Here is a 21,449-nt window from a genome sequence, read left to right on the forward strand (position 1 = left end):
CAGCTCATCACAACCTTCTTGAGAGCAACTAGAGGTGGTGAACAAATACTTCCCCAGGAATTTATGCCATAGCCTGTGAATGAATAAAGAGAAAAAATATAATCTTATGCTACTTGGTAGGGTCTGGGACCTTACAGAAGATGACTTTGTGTGAGTGATGAGAGGTCTGGAAGTAAAATTAGAGATAACTGAGAACAAGGGATAAAAGGAACTTTACAATAACAACATAAAGGAGCAGACCAGGAAGGAGAAAAGTGAAAGGATGCACTTAACCTTAAAAACAAGTGCTACTTTCATCACAAACATTCTCCAAACTGGTGACCCCAGAGACAGCAATTGCAGAAAACTTGCTGTGTCTATTTTTGTCAAAAAAATTGATAAATTTGAAGAAAGTGAAGAGAATTTTACAACTTTTAGAAGATCAACACAATCATGGTTCAAACGATGATGTCTGTGGGAACATTTATTAAGACTGCAGCCAAAGACTATCATTTAGAAATTGTGCAAGGGGATATAGGAAATGTTTTGGACCATGAAACATGAGAAAATGTGCATATTGCCCGTGAAGCAGTGGGAAGCCTCCACCTTGGCGTCAGAACCTGCAGGTTCGAAACAGTAGCAGGCTGCTTAACCCCTCCTCCTTAAACCCAGATTCAGTAAGATTGTGACTGATCTAATTGCTCCGCATTTCCACTTACCTCTGAGCTCTCTTTCTTGAAAGGTGTTGAAAGCAGAGTCTTTGAATATTTTTAAGGTAAGAATGGATGAGGAAGCGGAACGGTGGGTTAGTAAGTTTGCCGATGACATGAGGTTGGTAGAGGACTGTTGCAGCTTGCAATGGGACATTGATAGGATGCAAAACTGTGCTCATAAGTGGCAGATAAAATTCAACCTGGAAAAGTGTGAAGTCATTCACTTTGGAAGGCCAAATTTGAATGCAGATTACAGGGATAAAGGCAGTATTCTTGGCAGTGTGAAGGAACAGAGGGTTTTAGATTACTTACAGTGTGGAAACAGGCCCTTCGGCCCAACAAGTCCACACCGACCCACCGAAGCGCAACCCACCCAGACCCATTTCCCTACATTTACCCCTTCACCTAATATTATGGGCAATTTAGCATGGCCAATCCACCTAACCTGCACATTTTTGGATTGTGGGAGGAAACTGGAGCACCTAGAGGAAACCCACGCAGTCACAGGGAGAATGTGCAAACTCCACACAGAGATCGCCTGAGGCGGGAATTGAACCTGGGTCTCTGATGCTGTGAATTTGTATCCTTCCTTAAATAGGGTGCCCAATATTGTTGACAGTACTCCAGATGCAATCTCACCAGTGTCATGATTAACTAAAACATAATCTTCAGGTAAAAAATGAGGTCTGCAGATGTTGGAGATCACAGCTGAAAATGTGTTGCTGGTTAAAGCACACCAGGTTAGGCAGCATCCAAGGAACAGGAAATTCGACGTTTCGGGCATAAGCCCTTCATCAGGAAACATAATCTCCCAACTTGTATTCAATCCCTCTCACTAGATCCCTCAGAGTTGCCACCCAAGTTGATAGAGTTGTTAAGAAGGTGTATGGTATGTTGGCTTTCATTAGCAGGGGGATTGAGTTTAAGAAGCACGAGGTTATACTGCACCTCTTTAGAACCCTGATTAGACGACACTTGAAATATTGTGTTCAGTTCTGGTCACCTCATTGTCAGAAAGATGTGGAAGCTTTAGAGAGTATGCAGAGGAAATTTACCAATATGCTGCCTGGACTGGAGGACATGTCTTATGAAGAAAGGTTGAAGGAGCTAGGGCTTTTCTCATTGGTGCGAAGAAGGATGAGAGGTGCCTTGATAGAGGCATACAAGATGTTGAGAGGCATAGATAGAGTGGATAGTCAGAGACTTTCTTCCCAGGGCAGAAATATCTATCATGAGGGGGCATAATTTTAAGGTAATTGGAGGAAGGTTATGGGGAGATGTCAGAGGTAGGTTCTTTACACAGAGAGCGACGGGTGTGTGGAATGCACTGCCAGCAGTGGTAGTAGAGTTAGATACATTAGGGACAATTAAGCGACTCTTGGTTAGGCACGTGGACGATAGTACAATAAAGGGTATGCAGGTTAGTCTGATTTTAGAGAAAGATAAAAGGCCGGCACAACATCGAGAGCCGAAGGGCCTGTACTGTGCTGTACTCTTCTAAGTTGTATGAATAGGTAGATTCTCAGGAACCAAGGGGAAGTCTGATGAGAAAATATTTCATCTCTTTCTTAATTAGGTGAGGCATTAGCTTTAAACAGTGGTTCCAATTCTAGATTCATGCAGAAGAGGAAACATCATTTTCACATCTACCCTGTTAAGCCCCCTCAGAATCTTAAATGTTTCAGTCAAGTTGCCTCTTATCTTCAAAACTTCAGCAGAGCTAAGCCTAGCCTGTCCAATCTTTCCTCATAAGACAATCTGCCCATTCCTGGTATTAATCTGGGAAACCATCCAGAACATCTTCCAATGAATTTGTATCCTTCCTTAAATAGGGTGCCCAATATTGTTGACAGTACTCCAGATGCAATCTCACCAGTGTCATGTTTAACTAAAACATAATCTCCCAACTTGTATTTAATTCCTCTCACATTGAAATGTGAGAGGATTACATTTGAAATGCTGGCAGATGGGATTAGATTTATTTCTGATTTATGGTCAGCATGGACGAGTTGGATCGAAGGGTCTGTTTCCATGCTGTACATTTTTATTATTCTATCATTATTATTATCTTTCCTAATTATTCGCTGTAACTATGTCCTGACCTTTCGTGATTCATACACCAGGACATCCTCTGCATCTCAGAGCTCTGCAATCGCTCAGCATTTAGATAAATTTTAGATAAATACAGATTTAGATAAAGAACATCTTAAAATAAAATACATATTGAGAGGGAGAAAGTGTTCGTGGTTTTAGCGGCTTGGAAGTAGGGATAAATCAGGGAACTATAGGCCCATTAGTCTAACATCTCTGGTAGGGAAACTATTGGCAAAAGGTTTTGAGGAACAGAATTATCTTCACTTGAAGAGGCAAAGGACTAATCAAGGATAGTCACCATAGCTTTGGAAGGGGAAAATCATGTCTACCAAATATGTTTGAGGAGGTGATCAGCTGTTTAGATGAGGGCAGTGCAACTGCATGGACTTCATGAAAGCTTTAGACAAAGTTACACAGGGAAACTGGTTCAGAAGTTATGAGCCCATAGGATCCAGGGCAGTTTGATAAATTAGATCCAAAATTGGCTTAGTGACAGGATGCAGATGATGATGGTTGAAGGATGCTTTTTGACTGGATGTCTATGTCCAGTGACTTACTGTTGGTTTTGGTGCTGTGTCTCTTGCTGTTTATTGCCTACATTAACAATCTAGACATGAATGTAGGAGGTATGATCAGTAAGTTCACAGATGACATGAAAATTGATGATGGTGATAAATAAAAAGGAGGAAAGCCTACAGGCGAATATAGATGGACTGGTCAGATGGCTAAACAATGACAAATGGAATTTAACCCTGAAAGTTGTGAAGAGATATGCATTTTGGGAGGACTAAAAAGGGAGTGCACATTGAATAGTATAACCCTTGGAAGTTCAGACAATCAGAGAGGTCTTACTGTGCATATCCATAGATTACTGAAAGCAATAGGACAGCTAGATAAGGTGGTTACGAAGGTATATAGGATACTTGCCTTGAATAGTCAAGAAGCTTGGAAGTTATTATGAAGCTTTATATAACATTAGGTGGGCCGCAATGGAGTAGTGTGCATTTCTGATTGCCACACTATAGGAAGGACATGATTACACTGGAGAGGATGGAGAAGAGATTCACCAGGAAGTTGAAAAGTTGTTTCCACAGATTGGGGAATGTAGAACGCAGGGACTTAGTCTCAAGATAAGGGGCCGATCATTTAGGACCAAGATGAGGATAACCCTTTCATACAAAAGATTGTGAATCTTTGGATTTCTCCACTGCTGAGGCTGGGGATGCTCTGTCATTGCAAATATTTAAAGCTGAGATAGATTTTTGTCTCTTAGGACATTGGGGATATGGGGAGCAGTGAGAAAGGGGAATTGAAGACCAAGATCAGCAATGATTATATAGATTTAACGAACAAACACAATGGATTGAATGGTCTATTCCTATTTACATTTCTTATGTTCTTATGTGAAAGACTCTTACCCTGTGACAGTTGAGGATGATTCTCAATATGGCTGGGAAATGAGGAAAATGTCCTTGATTGTACATAAATATCTCTTTGTGTTTTTGTAGGCACTCCATGTCCTATTGTACATCCTCCTGCCAATGGTACAATTGAACCTGTCCAGGAGCAATATTCATTCAAAGATCAGGTCCAGATCAGATGTAACACTGGATTTAAATTTGTCAAGGTACTTTACATAGCAGTTTTGGTTATTTTGAAATCAATTTGGCATCATTATTCTCATCAGTTGGTAGTTTTGTTGTCTTATTCTTGCAGTATTCAAATTTTAAACTAATCTTAACTTTAAAATCAGCTCTGATGAAACGTGTTTGGTAACACTGAAACTGGCCTGGCTGTCCAACAGGTTTAGAGGTTTATTCCCTTATTGTCTCCTTCCATCCCACTTTAAAATTGATAGCTAGGGTCAGTGTCAAGTAATACATTTTTGGAGCATTCTGTCACACGTGTCCCTCATATCGAAATGAATTGGTGATTAATTTCAAGGGAATCTGTGTCACACATTGTAAGGCAATAACTAACAGACAACAGTGAAACTTTATACCATTTTGGACCTCAGCCTTTCAGAGATTCATCTGACACAACCAACAACTTCCTAAAATCCAAATCTCTGAGACTGAGTGAACAGATTGCATTTTTGCACTTTTTCTTGTTTCATGTCTTACAACTTCAAGTCATAGAAATGTACAGCACAGAGACCATTTTTCCCATCAAATGTGAAGTCCTTTGTAAAAAGGAGAATCCAATCAGCCTACATCACCTTGTTCAGAATACACTTCTGCTGTTTATCTAATTCTCTTTTAAAGTCCATCTTTGAATCTTTATTTTCCAACTCAGGCTATGCATTCCAAATCATAACCAGTCACTACAGAAATTAATATGTTTTCCAGACATTGTGTATGGTTATTTGATAAGTCCTTTAAATCTGCATCTTTGATTCCTGAATCTCTTTCTATTGTCTACAGTTTTTATTTAGTCTGTTTCAAATTGTCATCAGTTCGAATATCACAATCAAATATCCTCCGGGTCTTCTCAATCCATGGAGAAGAGCACCAATTTCACTTGGTTCTCCTAAAATCAGAAATCCCTCATCCCTGACACTATTTTAAAATATTCTCTGTACTCTTTACAAACAATCAATCATTTGCCTTAAGGAAGACAATGTGCGAGATAGCTAGGAGAGAGCGCCATCTGACAACAACCAGAATCTTGTGTTGTGACACTATGACATGAGCTCTTGTGAATTTTAAAATGCCTTCTCACTCTGTTGTTGACACAGTCTTGTCCCAGTCAGTTCTAACATCACGACTATGATACTGAAGTGTATAGACACAGAAACTCAGTGAAATCCAAAGGTATACAATGATCTGCAAGATTGATTGGGTACCGAACTTGGCTATCAGAGTTCTCCAGATACCAGTGACTGCAGCAATAAAGCAATGCCAAAGCGAAGACAGAAATATTGTAGTAACATTAACCTTGGAAAGCAAATTTACATGCACAAACAGCTGTAGAATTGGCTGAGAAGCTAGTTAACAGTAACAAAAGACATTTCCTCCTCTGCTGCCAAATGAACAAAATGGTCATGATGTGGAGGAGTCCGTGTTGGACTGGGGTGGACAAAGTTAAAAATCACAGAACACCAGGTTATAGTCCAACAGGTTTATTTGGAAGCACGAGCTTTTGTTGTACTGCTTCTTCATCAGGTGGTTTTGGAGCAGAATCAGAAGACACAGAATTTATAGCAACAGGATTGCAGTGTCATGGAATGTAATATTAAACAAAGTTAGCTTAAGTCTTTCATCTTTTAGAATGATCATGGTAGTTTCAGGTCCTTCATATGAAAATCCCAGAACTTTTTAAAGTTACATCCCCAAGATAGCATTGACAATAAGTGCCGCCTCAGCTCAATGCATTGAAGTTGTGAGGTTAAAGTCTGTTCGTGTCCCAATGTTAGGTCAGACTGATTCTGTTTCTAAAGTGGGATTTACAGAAGTTTATATGGAGGTATGCAGTTTTTGAGCAAAATAAAATGTAATTCTGCAAGTACAAATTCACCCCACAATCTTATATGTGTGTGCATGCAGGGGAGACCAAGTGAATGTGTGCATGCGAGTGTGTGTGTGTGTGGGGGGGGATGAGTGTCTGTGAGAGAGTGTCTGTATGTGTATGTACCATGTTTCGGGGCATCATTGCCTGCAGCATATGAGATAGACAGCGCTGGCCGAGTCACATGAGTACCTGCTGCATACACTGCAAGACATGTCAGAGTGTCGACATGGATACTACCATTACACATAGGGACACCACCCACCATGTATGCAGCAGGTACTCGTGTGACTCAGCCAGCGCTGTCAATCTCATATGTTGCAGGCAAGGATGCCCTGAGGCATGGTACATTGGCGAGACTGAGCAGAAGCTACGGCAACAATCACCAGCCAGATGTGTTCCCTCCCAGTTAGGGAAAACTTCAGCAGTCCAGCACATTCGGCCTTGGACCTTCAAGTGACCATCCTCCAAGGTGGACTTCAGCACAGGCAACAACGCAAAATGGCCAGAGGCTGATAGCCAACTTCGGTACCCATGGGATGGCCTTAAATGGGAACTTGGATTCATGTCACACTGTATGTGTCCCCACTGCACAATACACTCTCTCACACACACATGTACACAAGCACACATGCACACACGTGCACACATACATGCATGCATAAACAGACATACCTAAAAACCTACCCACTCACACAGACCCTCTGCCATACTTCTCGCATCCACTCACACATACTCCCCCCACATTCACAGCCACACACGCACCCTCTCACACACTTATACCCCATTACACTCACACACATACACATACACATACCCTCTCACAGACACTCACACACCCACTTGATCTCTCCTGCACCTACACACATTTAAACTTGTGGGCTAAATTTGTACTTGCAGAACTATACTTTATTTTGCTCAAAAGCTGTATAAATCCATGTAAACTTCTGTAAATACCACTTTAGAAATAGAATCAGTCTGACCTAACAATTAGGACACAGACAGGCTTTAACCCCACACCTTCAATGCACTACCTGAGCTGAGGCGGCACCTATTGTTAATGCTACCTTGAGAATGTAACTTTAAAACCTTTCTGGGATTTTCATATGAAGGACCGGAAACTAACATGATCATTCTAAAAGATGAAAGACTTAAGCTAAATTTGTTTAATATTACATTCCATGACACTGCAATCCTATTGCTATAAATTCTGTGTTTTCTGATTCTGCTCCACAACCACCTGATGAAGAAGCAGCGCATCAAAACTCGTGCTTCCAAATAAACCTGTTGGACTATAACCTGGTGTTGTGTGATTTTTAACTGATGAAAATGGTGTAATTTTAGAAGGTCGATAGGCAGAAAAAGGAGCTTTACTCTGTATCAAATCCTGTACTAATCCTGTTGTGGGAGTTTTGATCGGGGCATATAGAGGAAGGTTTACTTCGATCTAACCCTGTGCTGTAACTCTATTGGGAGTATTTGATGGGATGTGGATCTCCCTGCATCTGAGGGTAGTGCAGGCAAAAACCATCCTAACATTTTAGAAGTATTTAGATGTGCACGTGTGATGCCAAAGTAGACAAGGCCATGGGTCAAGTGCTGGTAAAAGAGATTCGAATAACTAGGTGCTTGTTTTTGACCAAGCAGACATGATGGACCGGAGGGCTTTTCTCTACGCTGTACACCTCTATGACTTTGACTCTGTGTTTGATGGAGACAGATGAATTAAAAGGAGCTTCACTCTGTATCTAATCCCAAGCTGTATCAGTTCTGGGAGTGTTTGATAAGGACAGTGTAGAGGAAACTTTACTCTATATTTTACCCTTGCTGTACCTGGCTTGGGAGCATTTGGCGGGGACAGGGTAGAGGGAACATTGCACTATATGTAAACTGTACAAAGGATGGAGGCAGCAGGTATCAGTAGGTTGAAGATTAAAGGAATGGCCAACTGCACATGGGTAATGATAACTACAGGTTGAGAGAAACAAATAGTACACTTCTTTTAATACTAGATAAGATCTGAACGATCGTGAAAAATGATCTTGATTCCGGAGGTCGAGATGTAAAATAAGTTTGAATAGAGCTAAGAAATAGCAAGACAAAGAAGTGGCTATGGGTCCCCTGACAGTAATTACGTTGTTTCAGTATATACAATAAGAAATAATGACAGTTTGTGGAAATAATACTGTAATGTTACCAAGTCAAATTATTAAATGAAGACTTGAGGATGGCTTAGGAGAGTGTATTCTAGACAGTTTTTAAAAATAATACATTGTGGAACCAGCCATGGAATAGGCGACTGTAGATCTGGAAAGGTGTAATGAAATATGATTAATTGATGATCTTATAGATTGGGGAAGAGTGATTAATAACATGAGGAATTTCACATTCAGTTTGAGAATGGGAAATTTGGATCTGAAACCAGTGTCTTAAACATAAATAAAATTATGAAGAAAGATATAATTAAAGTAGACAGGGAGACTTGATTAAAAAGTAAAAGAGCAGATCAGCAAAGATAGATCTTTCAGGAGATATTTCATGATTGCCAGCAAAGATATATTCCATTGAGAAAGTATCAACAAGATGAATGAAACATCCATGATCAACAAAGACATTTGACAAGGAGTGTTAAACTAAACAAAAGATATACATTACCATGCTGATTAGGGGTTTGCCTGAGGGTTGGGAACATTTCATAAACCAAAAAAAAAGTAACAATTAAACATAGAAAGATATAAAATAGGAGCAGAAATAGAAAAATTGGCAGTTTCAATCTGCTCTTCTATTCGGCCATTAATCCAAATCAGTACCTTGTTCCTGCTTTCTCCCCATGCCCATTGATCCCTTTAACCCCTAAACACTATATATAATTCCCTCTTGAAAAACTCAATGTTTCAAGCACTTTCTCCATTTCTTAGAGGGTGAGACTGGATAATTAACAATATGAAACACAGTGATGGCAAAGACATGGAATAAAAGTGAGCAATGTCCTGCTTTCTCAACTATTTTCAATTTCTGTAAATGACTTGGGTGAAGGGATGGAAGGAATGGTTGCCAAATTTGCTGATGAATCAAAGAAAGGTAGGAAATCAAGTTGTGGAAAGAACTTATTAGTATGTTTTTCTAAACTGTTTTAAGTGAGGAGGCAAAGATGCGGCAAATGATATATAATATAGGAAAATGTAATAGTGTCCACTTTGGCAGGAAGAATAAAAGTAATTAGGAAAGCTAATAGAATGTAATGATTTATTGCGAAGAGAATTGAATGCAAAATTAGGGAAGTTACGCTTCAGTGAAACAGAACACTGCTGAAATCACAGCTGGAGTACTGAGCACAATATTGGTCACTTTATAAGGTGGATGAGCTTGAGGCTCATTTGGAAATTGGAAGTTGCAATGTAGTGGGATAACTGAGACATGGCTTCAAGTGGACAGGGCCTGGGAAATGAATATTCAAGGACAGACTGACTGGCAGAGGGGGTGGGGTGCACCTGTTGGTAAGGAATGATATTCATTCCCTTGTGCGGGGTGACCTAGAATCAGGGGATGTAGAGTCAGTATGGCTAGAGCTGAGAAATTCTAAGGGTAGAAAGACTCTAATGGAGTTATCTACAGGCCACCAAACAGTTGAATAAGGACCTGAAATTGGCCTGTCGCAAAGATATTACTATAGTTGTGATGGGGGATTTCAACATGCAGGTAGACTGGGAGAATCAGGATGGTACTGGACCCCAAGAAAGGGAGTTTGTGGAGTGCCTCCGAGATGGATTCTTAGAACAGCTTGTGCAGGAGCCTACCAGGGAGAAAGCAATTCTGGATCTGGTATTGTGCAACGAACCAGATTTGATCAGGGACCTCGAAGTAAAGGAGCCAATAGGAGGTAGTGACCACAATACAATAAGCTTTAATCTGCAGTTTGAAAGGGAAAGGGTAGAATCGGAAGTGACAATATTTCAGTTGAATAAGGGGAACTATGGAGCTATGAGGGAGGAGCTGGCCAAAGTTCAATGGTGTAATACCCTAGCAGTGATGGCAGTGGAACAACAATGGCAGGTATTTCTGGGCAGAATGCAGAAGATGCAGGATCAGTTCATTCTAAAAAGGAAGAAAGATCCTAAGGGGAGGCAGGGGGGTGGCCGTGGCTGATGAGGGAAGTTAAGGACCATATAAAGACTAAAGGGAAAAAGTATAACATAGCAAAGATGAGTGGGCTGTCGGAGGACTGGGAAGCTTTTAAAGAACAACAGAGGATAACTAAAAAGGAAATACGCAAAGAAAAAATAAGGTACAAAGGTAAACTGGCCAAAAATATAAAGGAGGATAGTAAAGGCTTTTTTAGGTATGTGAAAAGAAAAAAAATGATTAAGACTAAAATTGGCCCTCGAAGACAGAAACCGGGGAACAAAGAAATGACAGAAGAGTAGAATTGGTACTTTAGATCTGTCTTCACTGGGGAAGACACGAGCAATCTCCCAAATGTAATAGTGGCTGAAGGACCTGAACTGAAGGGAATTTATATTAGACAGGAAATGGTGTTGGAGAGACTGTTAGCTCTGAAGGCTGATAAGTCCCCGGGACCTGATGGTCAGCATCCCAGAGTACTGAAGGAGGTGGCTGTAGAAATCGTGGATGCATTGGTGATCATTTTCCAATGTTCTATAGATTCAGGATCAGTTCCTGCGGATTGGAGGGTGGCTAATGTTGTTCGACTTTTTAAGAAAGGAGGGAGAGAGAAAACAGAGAATTAGAGACCAGTTAGTCTGACTGGTGGGAAAAATGCTGGAGTCAATTATAAAGGACAAAATTACGACACATCTGGATAGCAGTAACAGGATAGGTCGGAGTCAGCATGGATTTATGAAGGAGAAATCCTGCTTGACTAATCTTCTGGAATTATTTGAGCATGTAACTCTGAAGATGGACAAGGGAGATCCAGTGCATGTAGTATACCTGGACTTTCAGAAAGCTTTTGATAAAGTCCCACATAGGAGGTTAGTGAGCAAACTGACGGCACATGGTAGTAGGGGCAAAATACTGACATGGATTGAAAATTGGTTGGCTGACAGGAAACAAAGAGTTGTGATAAACGGCTCCCTTTCGGAATGGCAGGCAGTGACCAGTGGTGTGCTGCAGGGATCAGTGCTGGGACCGCAGCTTTTTACAATGTACATCAATGATCTAGATGAAGGTATTAAAAGTAATATTAGCAAACTTGCTGATGACACAAAGCTGGGTAGCAGGGTGAAATGTGAGGAGTATGTTAGGAGAATACAGGGTGACCTGGACAGGCTAGGTGAGTGGACGGATGCATGGCAGATGCAGTTTCATGTGGATAAATGTGTGGTTATCCTCTTTGGTGGCAAGAACAGGAAGGCAGATTACTACCTAAATGGAGTCAAGTTAGGTAAAGGGGCAGTACAACGAGATCTAGGTGTTCTTGTACATTAGTCAATGAAAGCAAGCATGCAGATACAGCAGGCGGTGAAGAAAGCTAATAGCATGCTGGCCTTCATAACAAGGGGAATTGAGTATAGAAGCAAAGAGGTCCTTCTGCAGCTGTACAGGGCCCTGGTGAGACCGCACCTGGAATATTGTGTGCAGTTTTGGTCTCCAAATTTGAGGAAAGACATTCTGGCTATTGAGGGAGTGCAGCGTAGGTTCATGAGGTCAATTCGCAGAATGGCGGGACTATTTTACGCTGAAAGATTGGAGTGACTGGGCTTGTATACGCTTGAGTTTAGAAGACTGACAGAGGATCTGATTGAGATGTATAAGATTATTAAAGGATTGGACAGTCTGGAGGCAGGAAGCATGTTTCCGTTGATAGGTGAGTCCCGAACCAGAGGACACAGTTTAAAAATAAGGGGTAGGCCACTTAGAACAGAGTTGAGGAGAAGCTACTTCACCCAGAGAATGGTAGGTGTATGGAATGCTCTGCCCCAGAAGGCTGTGGAGGCCAAGTCTCTGGATACTTTCAAGAAGGAGTTGGATAGAGCTCTCAAGGATAGTGGAATCAAGGGTTATGGCGATAAGGCAGGAACAGGATACTGATTGAGGATGATCAGCCATGATCATAATGAATGGTGGTGCTGGCTCGAAGGGCAGAATGGCCTACTCCTGCACCTATTGTCTATTGTCTATTGTCTTTTGCCTATGGTCTATTTAAGGAAGAATGTAAAAGCATTGCAGGGAGTTCACAGAAGGTTGACTAGACTGATACCTGCAATGGGTAGGTTGCCTAATGTGGAGAGGATAGAGATGCAAGTATTTTATCTGCAGGAGTTTAAAAGAGGAAAAGGTGACTGGATTGAAACATACAAAGTTTTGATAGTCGTAACAAGGTAGATGTGGAGAGAATGTTTCTTTTTATGAGAGAACCTAGAACTGGACTCACTATTTAGCAATCAAGGTAATCCATTTAAAATGGAAATTAAGTGAAACTTATTTTCTCAGTGAGTAGGGAATCTTTGAAATTTCCTTCCTGAAAAGTTGTTGGATTTAGAGTTCTTAAATTTTTTTAAAGCAGGCGTCGATAGATTTTCTTTAAGTCAGGGGTTGAAAGGTTATCAGGTTGGGAGGAATGTGGATTTGAGGATACAATCACGTCAGCCATGATTTTATTGAATGCTGGAGAAGACTCAAGGGGATGAATAGCCTTTTCATATACCTGATTTAAATGTTTGTAAGTAAAGACTCCTTCTGCTCCCACTTGTGGATGTAACAGAATCTAGAATATCACTTCAAACAACAATTATGAAAGTTCTTTCCTGTGTCTTGGCTAATATTTATCCATCAATTATCATCATCACAGGGAGAACAGATAAAGTAGTCACTATTTCATTGGCCTTAGTGAGATTTTGCTGAATGCAAATTGACTGCCATGTCACAAATGTTTTAACAGTAAATATACTGCATAACTATATCATTGGCCATAAAATGCATTTAGATTTCCGGAGGTTGTACAACGTGATATATAAATGCAACTCTACCTTTCTTTTCACAAACAGATGCTATCTGCCTATTCTCTAGAATATTGAATTAAACAATGTAGAGTTGATAAGTGGTTCCTGATGACATGTTTGGTGGTTTTCAGGGTGGTGACGAGGTGGAAGCTTATCAGATTGAATGCCAGAAATCTGGAACATGGAGTAGCAGTATTCCTACATGCAAGGGTAAGATATAATAAGACCATAAGACAGAATTACTGTAAACATCTTGAAACAGAGATGTACCGATATGAAACAGCATCAGGTACCCTTTCATGTTCAACCAGGACATCAATGCACAAGTTCCTCCACAAAATCTGAACCATTTTCAGTTGCTTCATCAATGACCTTACTTCCATCGTAAGGTCAAATGAGGATGTTGACTCATGTTTCTACAAAGTTCAGCACTATTCACAATTCCTCAGATGCTGAGGAATTGTGAATAGTGAAGGAGTCCATACTCAAATTTAGTTAAGCCACATTTGGAATATAGCCACACTTCCAGAAGGATATGGAGACTTTGGAGAAATGGTTTACAAGCCTGATTTGGAAGGTATTAGCTATGAGGAGAGATTGCCATTCTCTAAGTTTTTGTAAGTGTCAAGAATGTAGTCTTCTAAATTTTCAGTTATCGATTGTGGAGCACCCCGACCACTAGAGGATGGATTCATTACTTTCCACACCACAGACAATCTAACACTGTTCGGGAGTCACATTGAATATTCATGTCATGCCTTATATTACCGGATGGAGACAGAATTGAACAGTAAGTGGATCAGTTTTCACTCAAACAAACAAAATATTGATCGCTTATTGGAAAAAGTAGGACACACCAATCCACACTGCAGGCAGAGGATTGTATAATTGATAACCTCTCTCAAACCCATAGGCATTCAAACTAAGTTCTCTTTTATACCAGGGAATATTACAAACAGAAACAAATTCTGTCTGTCTGTATCACTAGGTTCTTTACATAACTCATCTTGCAGTGTGGGATTGGACTTGGGGAGGGGAGGAGTGACAGATATTCAAGGATGCAGGGAGCAAATGGAAAATGGAATCAGACTGGCTAGGGTGTGGGGAATGAGGTGAGAGTGTGTTAGACTGATACTGAAGTGTCAGAAGAATAATGGAAGAGTGAGATTAGCCTGCATGTGATATTAGAGAGTTCAGGGAGTGAGTGGAGAATAGAATTAGAGTCGGGTTATTAAAGGGTGCAGAAAGTGAAGGAAGAGTAGAATAACATTGCGTAACATTTGAAACCATACACAGATGCAAGGACAGTGCAGTTAGACTGGATGGCATTTTATAAGAGCAGAGAATGTGAGATAGAAGGGGTGAGATAATAAAGGATGCAGGAAGTGAGAGCAGAGTGTAAATAGTCTGGGTGGTATAATGACAAAATATGATTGAATAAATTGCCTGGTGTGTTTTAGAGAATTCTTGCCACTTAAATCAGAACAGTATTCCTGCACATCCTGTTTTCATATCATTTTCTATCTTCTCACTGACAAATGCAATCACTGTACTTTACCAGCTACGTACACCTGTATGGAGAATGGGTTTTGGGTCAATGATGAGCTGGGCACAGATCTCCCTACCTGTCAACCAGGTAAGGCTGAAGAGCTAAATGTTGATTTAAAGGTTGGCTTTTGAAATGGTTCTTGGTGTGTGTGTGTGTGTGTGTGTGTGTGTGTGTGTGTGTGTGTGTGTGTGTGTGTGTGTGTGTGTATATGTATCACAAGATTATATCAATAGCACAGGCAAAAACATTGAATGTTTCCAAGAATATGTTGGATATACTGTAGTTCTTAAAGCTAAAGAGATCAAAGGGTATGTGGAGAAAGCAGAAACGCTGCTGAGTTGGATGGTCAGCTAAGATCATATTGATTGATGGAGCAGGCACAAAAGGCCAAATGGCCTAGTCATGCTCCTATTTTCTATATTTCAAAGATTCTAAGAACTGCTTTCTCATTCTTACAGACAGCAGAAATAGACAGATAGGCTGAGCCTCTCACTGTTATAAACAGCAGAGCCAACCACAGAGCCCCTTTATTTTCCCTCACTTTCACTCCAAAACAGAAGGTTATCATTTTGAAAAGAATGAGGTGTATTTCCTGTTGGTATGAAAGCAATTTTAAAAAAGTAAATACCAGACTGTCTTAGGTTTAAGCCTATAGTATCATTTATTTCTGATTCCAGAGTGGTCTTATATAATTACATGCATGCCACACATACAGACGAATATTACAGTAAAAGGAAAATCATGCAGCGAAATGTTAAAACTAAATATCATAGAAGATATCATTAAATATCATTAAAGATCAGAATTCAAATGATGGAGTTGGAATCTGTAGAGTCACTTCAAAGTTGTGGGAAGGTAACAGGTTGAGATAATAGTTACTGGTAATGTTCTTGGACAGAGGATCAATTAAATTTTCAGCTGAATTCGTAATCCCTCGGAAGCAGGAATTGAGGCTCTAACCTTCAAACAGGTCTTGCTGTTAGCCTGATATCTGCTGCTTTCTTGATGCTGGTGGCATCATCCTGCTTTAAAGGTTCAGAATGTGTGTTTGAAGTCTCCAGAATTCTAAATGAGTTCAATCACATTAGTTGGCCATGAACAGACATTGGTGGTCATTAGTGAGCTGTTTATTTTAATGAAAGAGATCCCCTGCTCAAATCTATTGAAATCATGTCAGCAGCTGGTTAGACATTTTCAGCGCCTTTTGTGGGCACAATGACCAGGCTTCTGAGGGACTTTGTTGTGAAGTTTTGCAGCCTTTCTATACAGTAACAGGTGAGAAATTCCACAAACATCATGGGTCTAGCTATGTCTCACTGCAAACCAACGAGCGATGCTTCTAGACATTTGATCATTTTCTATGTTGTGTAATTTGTAGCAGCCATTGTTAAAAGACCAGTAAAGTCACCTTTCAAAACAAAAAGAAAGTATAATACTTTAATTTTCTTTTGGACATGACAATCATCCCCTATTCTAGGAGCTCTTATGTGACATCAAATGCCTTTTGGAAATCCAACAGCACTCCATTTCCTGGCACCCAATTATTAATGTCACCAATTACACCCTCAAAGCATTCTAATAAATTGGACAAACACTATATCCTTTTTGTAAAAGGATGTTGACCTTATCAAATCACAGAATTGTTACATATGCAGAAAGAGGCCATTCAGTTCATCACGTCTGTGCTGGTTTTCACCCAGTCACATTCTCTCACCTGCTCCTGGCAACAGTGCACTTTCTCACTTTTCAAATAACCATCTAATTCCCTTTCGTATGTCCCAGTTGAACCTGCTTCTGCCAGGTATTAGGCAGTGCATTCCAGACCCAAACTATTCACTGTGTAAGAAAGAGCTTCCTCACCATTGCTTCTTTCACCAGTTACTGTAAATCAATGTCATCTGATTCTCAATCCTTTCACCAAGGAGAATGGTCTCTCTTGTCTCCTGTACTATCTGAGTTGTAATTGCACTGGAGAGGACACAAAGGAAATTCAGATTGGAGGGTTCAAAAAGATGTGAGGAAAAGTGGTTTTACCCAGAGGGTGTGGGAATCTGGAACTCACAGTGTAAGGGTATGAGAGGCAGAAAATGTTATAACACTTAAGAAGTACTTAGATACTCTTGAAGTGCCAAGGCATACATGGATATGGGATAGGTACTAGAAAATGAGATGAGAATAGTAAGATGCTTGTTTTTGACTGGTGCAGACTCAATTGGCTGAAGGCATTTTTCTGTGCTATAGTTTGCAATTACTCCATTAGATTTGTTACATCCTTACCACAAATTGGCTGTCGACTGACCTCAAAAACATCCTGAGACTAACAGTTGCTTGTTCCTGAGCTCTGGCCAAATTGATGCTGTCCTTGGAGTCTCTGAAACATCCTCTTCCTGTAGCACAGCAATGTTCTCCCTAAACAACATTGCCATCCTCCATCAGTTCTTTCCTTCTCTATTTTTTTCTGAACACCTTGCACCCAGATACATTTAACAGCCAGTCTTGCCCTTCCTTTAGCCAATTATCACCAGGTCATACTTCCCTTGGGCAATTTGTGCCGATAACTCTCAATCATATTTCTAATATTTAATGCATTCATATACTTGAATGTGGAACTCTGATTTTGGGCTTCATTCCTTTCTTCCATACTCTGACTTCATCAATTTGCTTACTGTATTCACTGCTGGTACCCATTGCATCTCGTAAATATTGTGTGAACCTGATATTTTGCTCTACTATTCTGTCTTGGTCCCCAAACTTTGCCAGGTTAATTTAAAGCCTTCCCAACAGCAATAGCACCTCATATTGCAAAACACTCTCCTATAAGGGAAATTACACTTTCCGCAGCTACCTGATCAAGTCACCTAAGAATCCTGTATATCTCAATAAAGTCATCTCTCATTCTTAAAAACTCCAGTGGGTACAGGTCTAACCTTCTCAACCTCTCATCATAAGACAGTCATTCCAGATCTGGATCAAGCTAGTCAACTCGCTCTACACTGCCTTCAATGTCAGTATATCTTTTCTCAGATGAGGGGCCCAAAACCGTTCACAGTATCCAAGGTATATTTTAACCAATGCCTTGTGTGGTTTTAATAAGGTTTCATTCTTTTTTATATTCTATTCCCTTCGAACCAAAGACCAATAATCCATATGACTTCCTATTAACTGCTGTTTGACTGCACATGGAACCCCCAAAGTCTCCTATCTGAATTATTCTGCAGTCATTCTCAATTTAAGTAATATTCAGCTCCTCTGTTCTTCCTGCCAAAGTAATATTTCATACCTCTCCAGGCAACATTCCCTCTTAGCTGCTTGGCTGCATGCACAACAGCTGCTCTGATGCTCCGCACAGGGTGATTGGTATCAACGCCAATCACGGCACTGATTTACAGATATACAAGTCACTGTCATGCATGGGCCTCAGAGGTCTAAGAGGCAGCAAGAAAATTAGAGGAAACACTATCTTGAGGACCATTATAGTTGGGCAATAAATTCTGAACTAGACAATAAATAATACCCACATCACCTGAACAAATGAAAAACAAAAAAAATCTACTGTCTCTCCATTATTTATTCTTCAATTACATCCTCAAAAATTTATATCAGGTTTGTAAAAAATGATTTCCCTTTCATAAATCCATGTTGACCCTGCCCAGTCCTACCATTATTTTCAAAGTATCCTGTCAGCTTCATATTCTACATTCACTGCAACTGATGCTATGTCAACAGGTTTGTAGTTCCTGATTTCCTCTGTTCCTCCTTTCTTAAGTAGGTGGAGTTACATTTACCATAATTTAATCTGCTGTTTATATTCCAAATACTCAGGTAATGCACTAGAAATCAAGTCCTGCTATTTCTGGAGTCATCACAAAAGTTGAAGTTATTTTAAAATACTCAAAGTTCCCCAATGTACCTGATGTTTAAACGTTGTTTGATGGAAAGCACGAACCAGATTTCTACTTTGCAAGAATTTGAATTACTATTTATTAGAAGTAATAAAACTGTAGCTATAGTTTAATAGTTTAAAAGTAGTCATTAAAATATTAACCACACCAAAGTAGATTATGGACACATCAAAATAGATTACAGATAGGGCAGAAAAAATTAGAAAGGCAATTCTGTAATCTTTGTTGCCAGGTTCTGATCCCCAGCACACAGTTTACTTGTCTTTCTCCAAATGCTTACAATGCACAAAGTGGTCAATTCACTCTGACTTCATTTAAAATTTATTACTTACAACAACTGTTGCAGGAAATGTAAACTGGTTTTCTTCATGTTTACGGTAAGTTTTAACTGCACAGAACAGAGAGACCACTCGCAAGATGACAAACAGAACATTTCTCTCTGCAACTTATTCCAAGCTTCAAACTGTTCAGTTACCTGAGAACCAGTCAATCAGTCGGCAAGAAGGTCTCTGTCATTAATAACTTGGGACTAGTCTACAGAATACTGAACTTCTTGTTGCCTGCGAAAGCTGCATCTGTACACCCCTGTGCTCAAGTCTGCAACTCAAACTTCAATTATTGCTGGTTCTCTCTGTTGTTTATACTGCTTGCCATGGATGTCAGGTTACTTGCTTTACAAAGCAGCATCCATCCTCTCATGCATTAGTTTTAGAACAGTTCTTTCATATTTCAGCCCATAGTTTTCTTTAGAAAAACACACAAAGTAAAATGTCATGGTCTTTGCACAAAGTGTACAAAATTTTGTAAGATGACTATCAATGCATCCATTATCTCCACAGCCATCTCTTTAACACTCTGGGATGTAGACCATCAGGTTCAGAAGATTCATTCTCATTGGTTCTCAGTAATTTATCTTGTATTATTTCTTTGCTAACTATAATATCTTGCAGTTCCTATTTTATACTAGTCTCAAGAATCTCCATTATTTCTGGGAAGTTTTTAATATTTTGCTCCATGAGGATAAATACAAATTGTTTCTTTAGGTTTTTTTTGCCATTTCCTTATTCCCCATCATAAACCCCTGATTCTGGTTGTAATATATTCGAATTTGTTTTTGCTAATTCTTCCTTTTTACATACCTTTACAATCCATTTTTACATCATTCATTAATTTACTCTCATATTCTACTTTTGCTTTCTTAATCTTTCTCTTGGTCATCATTCATAACATTCCAAAATGCTCCCTATCTTCAGCTTTAACCTTCTTAATTTTATATGCCTCTTCCTTCGATATAATACAGGCTTTTTTTTTGTTAGCCATGGTTAAACACTTTGCTTGCTGAGAATTTATGCATGAAAGGAAGTTATTTTTGTTGCATACCATAAAACACTGGAGTGTAATCTGACAATTTCACACAAATGAACTTCTACCTCCTCTATTTGCACAATTATTTAACTGCATTCACTGTTGTTTTTTTTATTTGTTAATGATAGTCTGTGGAAGGCCAGCTCGATCCCTGCCACCACTCAACAAGCGTATTATTGGAGGGCGGACTGCACTCCCGGGCCTCTTCCCCTGGCAGTTATTGATGGTGGTGGAGGACATGAGCCGAGTCCCAAAGGACAAGTGGTTTGGCAGTGGAGCTTTGCTGTCCAGCACCTGGGTATTGACTGCAGCTCATGTATTACGCTCGCAGAGATGGGACACCATCACCTTTGTTCCAAGTGAATATGTCACTATCTACCTGGGGCTGCATGATGTTCGGCAGATGGAAGCTGCTGTGAAGAGAACTGTTGAAAATATCATTCTTCACAAAGCATTTGATCCAAGAACTTACAATAATGACATTGCTTTAGTGAAGATGAAGGACAAAGTCACTATGAATGTCTTTGTGATGCCATTATGTCTCCCCAGTCTTCAGGAGGTGGAAGAACCACAGCCAAATACTCTAGGATTAGTGGCTGGCTGGGGCATTACCAACCCGAACCTGACCATGGATGACGCCACTGATGGTGACCATGCAACACTGTCAAATATCTTACAGTACGTGAAGCTTCCAGTCACACTCCAGGCTGAGTGTAAAAGCAGCTATGAGTCACGTTCTGACAGCTACAATGTGACAGATAATATGTTCTGCGCTGGCTTTTATGAAGGTGGCAAGGACACATGTTTAGGTGACAGTGGAGGAGCGTTCATTACATATGACTCAGTCACACAGAGCTGGGTTGCTCAAGGACTGGTATCTTGGGGTGGGCCTGAGAAATGTGGCAGTAAACGAGTATATGGAGTTTACACCAAGATTTCCAAGTATAGAAGGTGGCTGGCAGACAAAATGAACAATTCCTCAGACTAATGCAGAATGTACATGAACTGCACCCTCAGAAATATCAAATATTTCTTTTCCAAAGAAGGAGTCTGCTACATTAATGTGGACTGGGTTTGTGTTTTGTGTGGTATATATGGACTGCATTTGGGCTCTGTGTAATTCATATCTGCTTTGATGTGGCTCTGTGTGAACTATATACACTGGGTCTGGGCTCTGTCTGATTTAAAGGGGCTGGATCTGGATGTGATATGATAAAAATGGATTGGTTCTGAGTTCTCTGGGATTGATAGGGGCTGGATCTGGGCTAAGAGTGATTCATATGAACTTTGGCTGGGCTCTGAATGAACTTTATGGATTAGATTTAGACTGTGTGATTTACAGGGACTGGATCTAGGCTGTATGTGACATATTTAGACT

General features: G+C 40.1%; 1 protein-coding gene across 1 annotated transcript in view; it reads left to right on the plus strand.

Annotated features, from left to right (window-relative positions):
• Positions 1–21,076, plus strand: part of masp1 (MBL associated serine protease 1) — an 81,663-nt gene extending 60,587 nt beyond the window's left edge. Inside the window, exons 8-12 of the mRNA XM_060834667.1 lie at positions 4,295–4,413; positions 13,387–13,465; positions 13,908–14,045; positions 14,817–14,891; positions 20,200–21,076. Of these exons, the coding sequence (XP_060690650.1) occupies positions 4,295–4,413; positions 13,387–13,465; positions 13,908–14,045; positions 14,817–14,891; positions 20,200–21,059 (1,271 nt within the window). The 3' untranslated portion in view covers positions 21,060–21,076. The remainder of the gene's footprint in view (positions 1–4,294; positions 4,414–13,386; positions 13,466–13,907; positions 14,046–14,816; positions 14,892–20,199) is intronic.
• Positions 21,077–21,449: the final 373 nt, after the last annotated feature.

Source organism: Hemiscyllium ocellatum, chromosome 13 (assembly GCF_020745735.1).
Source record: "Hemiscyllium ocellatum isolate sHemOce1 chromosome 13, sHemOce1.pat.X.cur, whole genome shotgun sequence".
NCBI lineage: Eukaryota > Metazoa > Chordata > Chondrichthyes > Orectolobiformes > Hemiscylliidae > Hemiscyllium > Hemiscyllium ocellatum.